Raw genomic sequence first — 14,146 nt, forward strand, 5'->3', positions numbered from 1 at the left:
TAGTGAGGCACAACTAATTTGTCATGCCAGCATAAGGTGTTTAAAAGGCACACACTTCTATCAAATAAAAGTGTCTAAATGGTCACTAGGTTAGTTTAAGTATTCAAATGATCGTTGGGGACAATTTGACTTATGAATACATTCATGGCATATAACGAGATAGTGAATGCAATGAAATACATAGAATACAGGATTACATTGAAATACAATGAGAAAAGAAGACAGTGAATATAATGAAATACATTGAATTACAATGAAAAAAAAGACAATGAATACAATAAAATACATCAGCAAGAATAACATTAGAAGCAGGAAAACGGCAGTGACAAGCCTTGACATATATTAATAGGAAAAGAAGACCCATCAACAAGAACAACATTAGAAGCTGAGAGCCAACAAAGACTCTCCATAACTTTAGTTCGTCAAGCCCGTTGTTTATTATGCTTAAAATGGACTGAAATTCCTTTTAATTACGGCAATCTTCTCCGGCCAAGTCCCATAACAATTTCCCCTTTGCTGCAAACTTCCTCCTCTCCCCTTCCCCTGCGATATCGAGTTGTAAGCGATAATTTTTGGATCCGGAAGTGTTTGATTTTGGATCCGGAAGTGAAAACGTACTGTAGGAATATGCCATTGCAGTTGTCGGATGGGGGAGCCGGAGCAATTTCTGAAGTGGGCTTTGCACAAATCTGGTAGGAGGAGGAGGAGATCGAAAATTTTAATGGGATGGGGGAAGAGAATGTGATGTATCAAAGTAGAGAGAGAAAATAGTGTAACTGATTAGCGTATTTAGTGGCTTAGGGCTAGGAGGTAACCAAAATTAAATATTTTGCTATAAACCTTAAAAGGTATCTATATAATAGAATTTTTTTAAATGGTATTTATTTAAAATAAATAAGGTGTTAACCTTTGCTATAGGAGGTAAAAATTCCAACATTATATACAGTATAGGCTAAAAACTGATACAAACCAAAGAAGGGGCTAAAAACTGGTGCAGAAACACCCGTTGGGAACTTTCTCGTAGTTGTATCATTAAAGAATAAGGAACAGACTGGACAAACAAATATATAAGAAAACCAACCCAACACATAAGGTAACAATCCTATCAATAACCAGGCAGCTTCAGCTGCAACATGCGTAGTGCTTTAAAAGGACAAAAGGAGTAAAGAAACTATTCCACTATTAAAAGAAATGTAATGCAAGGAACCATACCGAGAGAATCTGCGTGGGGAAGAGTATACAAGAGCACATCAAGAAAAATCAATCATTAAAGGTTCATCAGGAACACTTGGTTTCTTATTATCTAGTGCAGGAGTTGGACTCGTGACTGAAGTCGATGGAACAATTTCACCTGTTGTAGATGGTTCTGCAGCAGCTGATGTTGATAAGACCAAGGCCTGATTGTCTGAAGGCTTTTCATTCAATGCTAGTGGAGCAGGAACAATTGATTCAGCTGCAACTGAAGCATCGGATGCTCGGGTTGTGATTGATTCTGCAGCAGCGGCACCAGTTTCTGGAGTAGGTGCAGCACCAGTCTCTGACGCAGGTGCAACACTAGTTTCTGTCGCAGGTGCTGCTGTGGTTTCTGTTGCAGGTGCAGCATCGGAGTCCAACGCAGGAGCAGCACCGGAATCCGATGTAGGTGCAGCACCAGAGTCCGCCGCAGGTGGATTACTTGATTCCGGTGTAGTTGAAGCCCCACTTTCTGATTTAGGAGGACCGCCTGATTCTGATGTTGCAGTTGTGTCGCTTCCAGCAGGAACAGAAGCAATTGGTGCTGTCGTTTTAGACCCTTCTAAAAGTAGTGGTTTGCCAGGTTGGGGAAGGCCCTGTTTCCCCAAAAGAGGTTTGGCTTGACCGGGATTAGGACCATATAGAGATGCCATACCAGGTGGCAGTATTTCAATTGGTGGTTTCTTTGCAGCATCTGCCAAACTCGTGAGCTTAGGTCCCTCGAGAGAGGCCAGAAATGCAGCTGCTGCATCAGTTTTCATTGATGGAGTGTGTTCCATCTCCTTCTGCAACGTTTTGTTCCACGACTGGACCAAGGTTCTCAATGAAGGTCGCCCATGAGCCTGAAAATAATGAGACCATTAATAACAACTACTAAATCAAGAGATTGAAATCCAACATTTAGAGAATAAAATTTTACATGTGCATGTAGTACAGACTCAGCAAGCATCCCAGTTTCCTGCCATGCTTTCTCCATAAGTACATTGTCTCCCAAAAGTGCAGCTGCAAATGCAGCCTCCCGTCCGGCACCAACTGATATCAAATTGTTTACCAAGTTCTGCCAAAGATTTATCAGTCACTACGCAAGGAATTTAGAAATCTCTTAAAATCATTTAGCAAATATATGCTGAATCTGACATGCAGCTGATTCAATCGATCTCAAATTCACAAGGAACTCCTATCATGCTAGCAGAGTCGAGTGAAAGGGGATGACAAAATATACTAGAAGCAGAAAAACTGAACGTATCCTTTGATTTTGATTGCTTTCTTTATTCCTTTAGACCCAGAAGTATGGGAAAAGAATATAATGTAGAAATGTAAATCAATGGTTAATCTGAAGGTCAAATCAATTTAAATCTGATAGCATAGATGGGCAATTCAGACTTGGGGAAGTTTATTATCAATGGAAAAAGTATGAAGGCCACCAAGAGCCAGTAAGTAAAATTCTACGTATATGAGGATCTGAAACAAAACCAGAAAAGAAGCAGGTGACATACCCTAGTCGTGTCAGCAAAACCAAATGGAAACAAAAGCAGAAACAAAGCAAGTGACATACACTGAGTCGTGTCAACTCCCCATGATTTGCAAGCCGTAAAGCAACACCTCTTAATTCCTGACCTCGTAGAGCTCCCTTTATGGAACCAGCAGCTGCTAGTCTTTTAAGAGCTTCACGAGCAATCTCAGCTTGTGCTGTCGCATCTGCAGCATCAATGAGATCCATAAACTCCTTGGCAAATTTAACTACTCCTTGAACAGCTTCAACAACATTTTCCTTCTTCTTTGTCATGTTCATAAGATCGTTCAGATCCAATCCAAGAGTTTCTTGCCCAATATCTCTGCTGTTGCTCATTATTAGAAGGCACTGAAGTGCTCTTTTCAAATCATTGCTCTGCAGGGCCAGATCAAACTCCAACCTCTTGGATATTCCAGGTAAATGAAGTGCTTCAGTAGCATAACCCATCCCAAGCATAAATTGTGCTAGATCATCATGATGCTCGCGGCCAAGTCGACTGGCCCATTTTACTGCACTAACAGCATCTCCATAAGCTGCCAAACATCGGCAACGGATACCAGGATGGCTGAGGGATATTGCATGGGCACACATGTATCGATCAATTAGCCAAAGAACACCATCTCGAACACCTACAATTAGAAGAGGTCCAACTGGCCGTGCTTGCTCTGCAGGAAAACGAGTGACAGCTACTGCAACCCCACCACCACCAACTGCCACCTCATTAGCTTTACGAGCATCCATCTCCTTGAGAACACTCGATGCATCACCATCAACTTTTGACTGTCTAGGCAATGACAGAAATGGAGGAATAGAGGGTGCATGCTGAAAAGAAGCCAACCGCACAACTTGTAGCATTGGGGGTCTCAATGCTATCCTCTCTTGTGGATTTGTTTGTTGACTGTCGACTGCTATCAATGCTAATTCTCCATGTTCAGCAACAGCTCTTGCCTGTGTCTCTTTAAGTTTCATTTCCTCTCTTCTTCGTTTTGTTTCTATGTCAATAGGCGCAACTCCAGCATCCACAAAAACACACTCAATGGTAGTAGGTGTAGCCACAAACAACTGCCTTCGCTGCCAAACTGCCCCAGTTGCATAAGGAATTGCCACATCCCCCAAGTATCTAAACTGTGGACGCAAAGAACATATGACAATGTGCTGCGGATAAGCAAAAGCACAATACTCAACTGTTTGATCCCATGCGGTCCAATCAGGTTGAGGAAGAAGACCACCCACTGGTTGAAATGTTTCCCAGCTGTATAATTGGAAGTTCAGTGGCACTGTTTCAGCTGCAGATTTTTTAGAACTGTCTTCCATAGTGCTAAATGAAGAAACAGAACTACTTCCAAAGCCTGATAATGGCATAGATTGAAATGTTGAGATTGTTGTAGCAGCAGCAGGGCTAACCCTTCGAGAAGTTCGATAGGCCATACCAAGTAATGCCCCTCCATGCAAGCCAATAACTGGTTCACTTCGGCTTCCCACCGACTTCATTAATACATTTGATGTCCCGTCATCCAGCAATATACGAACTTGAACAGTAGCAGAAGAAGCAGCAGAAGCAGCAGCAGCAGCTGCCTGTGCCGCAGCTGCAGCAGCTTCCTTCGCTTTTCTAGATGAACCTTTTGGAATAACAGGTATTCTAGGAGGGAGTGCAGATTCCAAAAAAGCAAACCTATCTCGACAAGTATCCCAAGCCAACAGCCTTGCGCTTCCAGAATCAACAACTGACCAATCACTGACCTTGTAGATAGAGAAGTACGGGATATCATGCCATACAATTGCTAGATACCTGCAAAATTAACAGTCCAAAACCTTGTAAAACCGTCCGGTACAACCTTAAAAAGCATAAGTGAAATAATGGATGAGGCAATAATACAAATCAAGATAATGCTAAAGATACTAGATGCCACCTACTACACTAAGCCTGATATAGGGATTGAGTATTGCTAGTGTCTGAATTACTTACTTCCCAGAACTGCTGACAGAAAGAACTGAGTATGAATCATGTGGAGCTGGAGTAGTAATATGCTTTTTGGTTTGTTTGACGTGGAGTTGTTCAGGTATCTCTCCTCTGAACCTTCCCGTGTCACTCAAAGAGCCATTACTTCCGAGTGCTGGAGGAGTGGTGTTAGATAACTGAAATTGCAACAGCTTCAATTCCCTTTCAACTACATAAACAGCAGTATGTTCACGACTTCCTGTTGGTGTTGGCAGTGCTACTACAGGAGGAAGAGACTTCTGATCAAATTCACACAGAATAATGCCAATATTGGTTCCAGTAGCTACAAGGTGTGGCTGTAAAGGGTGTGTAACCATAGAATAAACCTAAAAGACCAGAGAGAAGAACATAAAAAAATGTAGTCAAGTCATCTTCAAAAGGTCAAAAAATTAGATGCCTCCCAATGTAGAAATTTAATCATATGTGATATGATGGAGTGCGTAAATAATCCTCATAATTATCTAGTAGAAGAAACTAGTGGAAATAATTCTTACAAAAAAGCAACTACTATAAAAATCACTTTCCAGACTTGATACTCGAAGGCTTTGCTTGTTTTAAAACACAAAATTCATATTAGTTATTCATTTTTCCAGCCATCATACTGTAGATTTAACACTTCAAATTATCAATCTTCCTAAACCTAAGAAGTTGCATAAGGAAAAATAGGTCGGAATTGAAAGACAAGATATACAGCAAGGAAAACATTAAGATAAACAACGTTATTTATCTATAGTAGTTTCACCTTCAGCTTCTTGTGAGAGGCAAGTAATTGTGGAGGAACTAGTGCAGAAAGTTCACACAATGGCCTTGTAAGAGCAGAATAGGTAGGATGCTCGATAGCCCTGCAAAGTTGCAACAGAATATCATATTTTGCCGAAAGAGGGAAAACTTTAAGCAGTGTTAATAATGTTCCAACCAAGGGAGGTGTGTGAAGTATGCCTACCATATATGGGAATCTTTGACACAAGTCAAGATATCGAGGTTGGGAGCCCGTGGGTGGCACCACGATGCTACACTGTGACAAGCTAGTTTTGGAACAGGTTTTATTCGACGCAGTTCCTACAATTGGGTGGAAATTTCGTTAACATAAATATATCCCCTATGTAGTAAAGCTACAAATGAAAGAGATCTTATACAATACCTTAAAGGAGACTGTGTCCCAGATAGCTAATGTTTTATCAGCACCAATAGTAATGAGCTGTGGTGCATTACCAATCACTCTAGAGAGCTCTACAGCAATAACCCCACCATCATGAGCCTATAAAGTATAACAATGGAAGCTGAAGAAAAGCTTCAAGGATTTGATAGAAGCAGATAAGGACTTGCAGTTCAATCAGCTTTCATCTATCAGTGATTTTCCAGATGCATTCCATGTTCTCATTTTTTGCTTTTAGCAACGGCAAATGAAATTCTTACTTTGTGAAATTAAGTTGCAATAGAAATTTAAAAGGAAAAAAAACTAAAGGAATAAGAAGATACTTTTAAGCTGAGCTTAGGAACAAGCTCTCTCGAATCAAGAGCATTGTCTGCACTCCAAAGTACAAGCAATCCGTCACTACCACCAGAAACTAGAAGAGACTGCACACACGATAACAAAGATAATGGCAATTAGAAGTCAAACAGAAAAAATATTAAAAGTATAACAGTTTCTGCCAGGTGAACCTAGTCATTCTTTTTGGTAAATTATATAAGAGAATTATCACTTTCAGCAGTTCTGTTTACAGTAACAAATCTCAGAGTTAAATGTCCATGTTCTTCATTACAACAATTCATTTATTTTATGGAACTTCAGTTTCTTTTGCTCAGTTTACATGTTGAGAAAGGAAACACAAGGGACATTCAGATGGGGAATGGATGGACAGCAAGCATATGTACTTCTGTAATCCAGTTTCATTTAACAATGCTTAACTACCAAGTGAACTAGGTACAAAGCCATGCAAGCCAAGAACCTCAGATAGATGTTTCCCTTTTCCCCCTTACTTCTCTCTAACAGAGAAACCAACATTGACCCAACAAATTATCTGCTTCATTTAAGATTATTCTATCTGACAGTAAATGAATTACTAAGGCAAGAAATACTTCAGAAGAAACAAAGTCCACCTTCCATTGATTGTGTGAACCACCTATCTAAAAGTTTAAATTGTTAGAGAGAGGACACCAGTCTTTAAGTTGAAAAACATCTACATTGTAGGCTGAAAATTCTCTTTAAGCTCTCTGTGTTTAATCATAAACTATGTTGTTCGGACTCTCCAAAACAGCTGCCGCACCCATGTCGGATCCTCCAAAAATACATCGATATTTTCGGAGAGTGCGAGCAACATAGATCATAAAAACTGGAAAACATACTTTGCAAAATCAAGATCTATTAGTATTTTTTTCTGAGGCTATGACAAGCGTTTGAAGTCTAAATGAGAGATGTGATTCACAATCTTTTCTGGCTGATTCCTCTGGACACAGAATATCTATGCAAACAAATTGCAGGTTTAACTTATACGAAAGCTGCAAACGATGCACCATATCTTGGCCTCATATGGTACCATCTCTTTCTACAAAACGTATCTCACCATATCTTGGCCTCATATGGTACCATCTCTTTCTACAAAACGTATCTCGCCTTAAGAAAGAAAAGGAAAATGTTTAAGCACATCAAAAAAGGAAACCAGCTTAACCAAAACTTGCTGCTTCCAGGCAGCAGCACTAATCCGTTTGGCCATAGACATTATTTCAAATATTTGAGGTAAATGTATGTTTTACAATCTGGTCTATTATTTCAACTTCAAACTTGACATAGAGAACTTTAAGGTTGAAAAACAGGTTTGAGAGTATTTCAAGCTTCCACTCACAAACTTCAACTTTTTTTCCAAGTGAAATTCATGTCTTTTTCAACTTCAAATTCAACTACTCTCTTTTTTTTAAAACTTTAACCAAATCATGTCCAAACGCCTTAGCCAAGTATAGATCATGGAGACATTTTTGAAACACAGCCCGTCTCTAGAATTATAAATGGAGACACTAGGTTCTGGATAAAAAAATTCTAGTCCACTACATAGTGTAAGGTGATAAAAGGGGATTTAAGCATCAACTGGAAGCATAACAAGTACCTCGCCAGAAGCAGCCATGAAATTCATCAAGCAAGAAATTGCTCCCTTATGACCTCCTGTGTATCTTCGTGCAAGCTGCAGAAAAAGTCTTATTCATCTACTCATTTTGACAATGAATGGAACAAATATCAGAAAGACTTTACAATCCAAATATTCTAAAATGAGACCTTCCATGTTATCATTGAAAGAACTCTAATTACACCATCTGACCCTCCAAAAGCCACAAGAGGGCCATCAACAGCAGCTGCTTTAGAGAGGAACACCATACTGCAAGAGATTCAAAAGAACAAGTAAATTAAGACAATCAGATATGGTCTTTCCAACTTCCCATGACCCAGAAAACAACTTTTGCCAGCATGAAGACTAAACACCAGTATGACAAAGAAGTATTCATTTTAGCTCAAACCAAAAACCAAATAAACCCTATCATTGATATAATTAGTCATCTTTTTTAGCAATCTTAGCTTCTTAGCAGTTCTAACATCTGGTCTATCATTCAACTGGTAGAAACTCGACCATTTTCCACCAATTCAACGAACCCCTTGAAATCCAGCCACATATTTTCAAATTTGAGGTCATTCTTCAACTCCGTGTTCCAACAAAATTGGGAAATGATCTGAGATGGTTCTGGGAAGAACTCTCTATTTCATGTACTTGAATGTCTCGTCCCAGTCATCGTTGGTAAAAAAGTCTATCAATTCTTGACGCTCTATTGTCAGAATTGTCTCTAAACCAAGTAAATTGGCCCAATGAAGAGGCAAATCAACTAAAGACAGGTCTGGTACCATCTCAGCAAACTCTTTAAACTATTCTATAGATTTGATAAATTTAACATCAAAAATCACTACCGATCACCCATGAACAATCCCAAAGCCCTCTTTATGCAGAATGCTCTTCCCATGAATTTTTTTCCTGTCTTTCCTTGTAGCAGGTCCATACACCGCAGTCCAACCCAGTTTACATCATGTTCACCCCCTTTGGTCGCACTGTGATTGTGTGACAAATCATGGATATTTGATTTAGTTATCTCCATTATCATCTCTAAAGGTTCCTTCCAACTCACGATTTCGTAATCCCATTTAGCTTAAACATAAAGAGATGTTGAAGATGTAGCTGCCTTATTCACCTTAGATATTGTTAAACTTAGTAATTTTTCTCGCTTTCGATTTCCCAACCACCTCAACGTTTAAAGTCTAGTGGAGAGGAAGGAAAAGCGGCATCTTTAGCTGGTTGGCAATTTTGGGGGTTTATTTAACTCGAGACAATTTAACAAAAAGAGGTATTGCAATCTGAAACAGGTACTACTTATGCTTGACAGAGAATGAGAACATAGACCATTTATTTTTGCATTGTCCTGTAACAAAGAACATCTGAGACACGTTTTCTGCATTTTGGTAGTACAATGGGTACTACCAGGGAGGCTGAACTGAAGGAAGCATTTATTATCTGGGGAAAATGGAGACTTGTGAAATCCATCAGAAATACATGGCAAATGGTTCCATATTGTTGCATTGGAGCATTTGGAAAGAGGAATCTGAGGTGTTTTGATGGAGTCTCAACTCCAATACATGTATCGAAGACTAGACGCTTATTAAATCTCTTTGCTTGGTGTAATAATTGTAATGTAAATACTGCTCTTATGCTTTTGAATTTTTGTAAGCTCCTTGAATTTTAGATAGGAGTGTACAGGAGCTCCCTGTTTTTGTATTGCTTTTGCATCCTTCAGATGCTGGTCAATGAAATTCTACTTTTGCCAGATTAAAAAAGAGTCTAGTGGAGAGGAAGGAAATGAAGAGTGGTTGCTGTAATGAGTAAAATAGTAGGAAATAGCAAGCACGTTTAGTGAAGCGTTGATTAAGTGCTACAAACTTGAGATGCTCTAACTTGGCTGGTAGTTGGCAATGCTGATTCTATCAAATAGTGGCATAAGAAATTTACTAATTTCCTAGGGAAATGGTAGTCTTAAAAAATAGATGCAGCAAGATAGTTTATCTTTTAGGCAGATTCAAAAAAAATTAATTCGTGAACAACCATAAAAGTCCAAAAAAGTGGATAACACAAAAAAAGAAATTGATGGATTTAAGACTTGCCATAGAAGTGATTTGTTGTCAAGCTCCTGCTTTGGTACATCGCGGCCACGCATCGTAACCAAGTCTAAGAAGATAGCTTTGTTCTCACAACAGATGACAAGAAAATGGCGCCCTTTGGTTGATGGAGCAGGAGAAGCAAAAGTTGAAGTGACATGAGCTGGAGACTCAGCAGCAGCGGACTGATTATGCCAGAGTTGCCAAAACCGTACATCATCATCATAAAAGCTAACCTGCTTCACACTTGAGCCATGCACCAGAATAGCATACTAAAGATTCAAAGTTGAAGTGATGGCACACAAAGATTCAACAAAGAACTAAAGAAGCTGAAACAATATTTAAGTCCAATGTAAGGATCAATTACCTCCCACCTCGTATGGCTTCTGTAGGTTTCCCTCTAGGCTCTGCATACAAACATTGACATATCAATCTAAATTCTACCTATGTAAGCTTAGCATGTTATGTTAGCACACATTGCCAGTCCCAAGCCCGAATAAAGGAGGGAGAGTTAAAATAAGCTAACCACACGCAAAATATTAGTCAATTTAAGATGATTTGTATACCCGATTCCAACTAGTCTGGGTCTCTCGGATATCATCACAGCCAGGAGCGGATCTAGAATACAGGACACAAGTTCGGCCCAACCCCGTAGTAGCTTTAGTCCAAAATATTTATCTTAAAAATTCGTTGAATATGTATAAGTTATTAACTTAGAACCCATTAACCTAAACTGACTAGAATCCCGAACCCATGAGCTTCAAATCGTAGCTCTGTCGCTGGGCATAGCAATAGATGTTGCTAGTGTTACTGACATACCAATTTAACAATAACTAACAAAAATGAATAAGCACCTGATTCACCCTCGGCAAGCTTCTCAAGTTTGGCACCAACCAAACGCCGTTCATCAACACCACCAGGTTTCAGTTCATAAATAATCTGGCAACGGTATTTCCTATTAGTCAATTTCACAAACAGAAAAGCAAAATAGCGAAAAACAATTCAAACCTGGCGGTGGTCCCAATTCCAAACGGAGACGTGATCGGATGCATCAGCGGTAACAAGCCAAGGATGCGTCGGATGCATATGAATCTTCACGATCCTGTCATTTGTCGGACGAATTGCCCTTAGCCGCAGCATATTTAATCAACAGTTCCCGGAAAATGCAAGCAGCTAAGAAATGGATCCGACTGTAACTACATGTATTGAGCTTTTTCCGATGATTTTGATAGATCTTTTCCGGTGGTACTCGGAGTATTTAGCCGGTGTTGTAGTAATTATTATGGGTTTAGAAACTGCGGATTAATTTAAAGACAATTGCTTTATACGGAGTAGTTCATATGTACAAGTTAAATACATTTCGATTGCAGCTAACTTTGAAAAGTTAATTATGTTACTTTTTAATCTTCTTGCTAGCAGTTTGTAAGTTTTGCTATTATAATTCTATTGTTTTTGTAATACATTTGCTTTGTTATGTATATTGCAGGAGTTAGGTTAGCAACAACATCCTCCAATTTCCTTTGAGCTGCGTTTTTTTTAATCAGGAAATATCCACTTTAACAAGGATTTTGTAGGACTAATTGAAATCAAACTTATTCTCGGTTACTACTGGTACAAAGTGCCACTAAATTATAAGTCTTGGTTATCCAAGTGTAATGAAATTTGAAGGTCAAACTTATTATGTGGGAAATCGATTTTAAGAATACAAAGCTGACTCGAACCGCTAACATCCGTCGCAGTATAAACCATCGCCTCTCAGATCCCCGACTATTCTATTATAGAGGCCTAACTCCTCCGAACACAGCATATAACTTTCATCGTACTGTGCTCTTCAAAGAGCAACTTTTCTCAAAATTTCACTTAAAAGGTGCTGAGTTGGAATCTCATTCTAATTAAGAATGAATCATTGCCCATCTCCGACCCTGAATGCCTAACCTGAACGCGGATAACTAATGCATTGTCGTTGAACTATAAGTTTTGGTCATCCGAGTGCGATTAATCCAAAAGAAGTTATTTTTCCCCTAAGCCTAAGGTTGATAGGTGGAGTTATATAATATCTATAATGGTAAAAGAATGCAAATTGTACGATAGTTATTTAAGAATTTATTCAATGTCAATACTTTGTTTGAGAAAAAAAAAAAACGATATCAAGATCTTTATTCAAACTACTTTGAAGGCACCATGTTAGATAATCACAAAAAAAAAAAAAAAAAAATACATTTCTAAAATATAACTAAGAGCTCAAATCTTGGACCTTAAGCTCTCCTAAATATGACATAGGTCTTCGAATTTGGGATACTAAGTTGGCAGGCACGAGCTCAAAAACTGCAAACAAATCAGATATTGAAGACCGGTAATGTTATGTAGGGGTGTATATGAACCGGGTTGGTTCGGTTTTGATAAAAATCGAACCAAACCAATTATATCGGTTTGGATTGGTTCGATTTTGTCGGGTTTTTCGGATTTTCGGTTTTTTTTTGTTGCATGAATATAATTCTAATCTTACTTTGTTAAAGTTATAGATAAAGTTTTGATAAGTTAATATATGTTTAGTAAATATTGAAAAAATTGACAAACAGATGATCTATTAAAATATTCTAATGGGAGAATTTTTTTACTAATACATGATAGTTATTTACTAATACGCTTTCTAGGTAAACATATGAGAGGATGTCAAATATTTCAATATTGTTTAAAGAAAATTCAATATAAGGTCTTAAAAATATATATAAAAATTATATATTTATATGTCAGTTTTGTTCAGATTTTTTTACTCAATACCAAATCAAGTCAAACCAAACCTAATCGGATTTTTTAATCGGTTTAATTTGGTTTTTCGGTTCGGTTTGAACACCCCGATTGTTATGTATGTATTAGTTGAAGTCTTCAGTCCAAAATTGAAGGAAGTTAAATTTCCTAATTAGTGGAAATAATTTCATTTTCTGACAACTAAATATCAGAAATTTTGAACAGGATAAAGTAAGCCAACGTGGCAGGATAAGTCCAAAATTGTGGAGCATTATTACAGTACGGGTTTTTGTCAGTTACTAACTTGCAGTATTTTCAAATTAAAATCTTCTCTTTATTAATTAGCTTGAATTATAACAAGTTATTCTTTAAGCCCCAAAAATTTACAAAAAAATATATATATAGCCATTGAAATTTCAAAAAAAAGAATTTGAATTTATCTCTCTTTTTTCTTCTTTAATTTTCTTCTGAAATTCAAAGCATCATTTTGCTTTGTGACGTGTTTTCCTATAGGAGCTTCAAAATTTTATGTTTACCTTTTCATTCTTTTCGTAAGTGGTATAATTCCCCTTTAACTAGTAAATTTACGGACAATTTCTATTTTTGTTTTACGCTATTGTTACAAACGTAGTTATTTTATGGTCTTGGGATTAGATGTAATATGTAATATAGTTGAATTGTCATAACTCAAATATGTAGAGTTCGTGATTAACATTCTACTCATCTTTGTAATACATGATTCAGGGGTCGTAATTTCAATATACTTGAGGGGGTATGATCGTGTTAGGTTAAATTAAATAATTCTTTTATAACAAGCTTTGTTCGTTTTTTTATCATTTATAATTAAGTTGCTACTAATTTCAATGAGAATATTAATAATAGATTATTAGATTGTACTAATGATTTAAGTCTGGGTTTTGCATGTTAATTAAATAATCATACGAGGTAACTCAAATTTGAAAATACATCAAAAAAATTTAAAATTGAAATACAGACTCGAAGGCCGTATATAGGAGTAGAACTTATACGAATAAATTAAACGAGGCATTTACTGGATCAATTATCTTGCACGAGAATGAATCATGTCATTATTCCTAATTTCATTTTTATGGACTGATTTTGCTATTAAGGTATCGAGCATTTGCACAAATGGCCTTTTATGAGGCTACTATGTAAATTTTTTTATGTGTTCGTCCCAGTATTATATTTATTGTACAAAGAAGTAAAGAACATAGAGGGTGGGAAATTGAAGAATCTGAGCATACGATAGATGAATGACCATTCATTGTATAACTACTAGTAACATTACCATTCTCGTTAATGGATCAACTAAATCCTTTTTTAGTCCTAGTAGGGTTATCAGGCAAGGATGCCCCCTATCCCCTTATATTTTCATCCTATGTATGAAAATATTTTCACGCTTAATTTCCCATCAAGTAGATATCCACAACTGGGATCCCATCCAGCT

The 14,146-nt window shown here is 37.6% G+C and overlaps 1 protein-coding gene across 3 annotated transcripts; it reads right to left on the reverse strand.

The window, feature by feature from the left end:
- Nucleotides 1-124: 124 nt before the first annotated feature.
- LOC104245396 (uncharacterized) lies at nt 125-11,256 on the reverse strand. Of its 3 annotated transcripts, XR_715722.2 has the most exons (16): nt 10,939-11,256; nt 10,785-10,869; nt 10,298-10,337; nt 9,937-10,176; nt 8,014-8,113; nt 7,847-7,921; nt 6,225-6,323; nt 5,887-6,003; nt 5,689-5,804; nt 5,488-5,587; nt 4,713-5,071; nt 2,789-4,535; nt 2,153-2,290; nt 1,213-2,075; nt 619-689; nt 125-543 (listed from the first exon to the last, which is right to left on the reverse strand). XR_715722.2 is itself a non-coding variant. In XM_009800998.2 (15 exons), exons 1-14 carry the CDS (start codon nt 11,068-11,070, stop codon nt 1,251-1,253), a joined length of 4,173 nt encoding a protein of 1,390 aa, XP_009799300.1. In that variant the 5' UTR covers nt 11,071-11,256; the 3' UTR covers nt 513-689; nt 1,213-1,250. The 3 variants fall into 3 exon arrangements, 2 of the variants coding, with proteins under 2 accessions (XP_009799300.1, XP_009799299.1); XM_009800998.2 differs by having other exon boundaries at nt 513-689; XM_009800997.2 differs by lacking the exons at nt 125-543; nt 619-689 and having other exon boundaries at nt 979-2,075.
- Between the last annotated feature and the right edge of the window lie 2,890 nt (nt 11,257-14,146).

This window comes from Nicotiana sylvestris, chromosome 5 (assembly GCF_000393655.2).
Source record: "Nicotiana sylvestris chromosome 5, ASM39365v2, whole genome shotgun sequence".
NCBI classification, from domain to species: Eukaryota; Viridiplantae; Streptophyta; class Magnoliopsida; order Solanales; family Solanaceae; genus Nicotiana; species Nicotiana sylvestris.

Coding starts and splice junctions, on each gene's coding strand:
- LOC104245396 (XM_009800998.2), bottom strand. CDS start 11,070: ATGCTGCGGCTAAGGGCAATTCGTCCGACAAATGACAGGATCGTGAAG. Junction 10,870..10,938: donor GGAATTGGGACCACCGCCAG/GTTTGAATTGTT, acceptor TACCGTTGCCAG/ATTATTTATGAACTGAAACC. Junction 4,536..4,712: donor TCTGTCAGCAGTTCTGGGAA/GTAAGTAATTCA, acceptor TTAATTTTGCAG/GTATCTAGCAATTGTATGGC.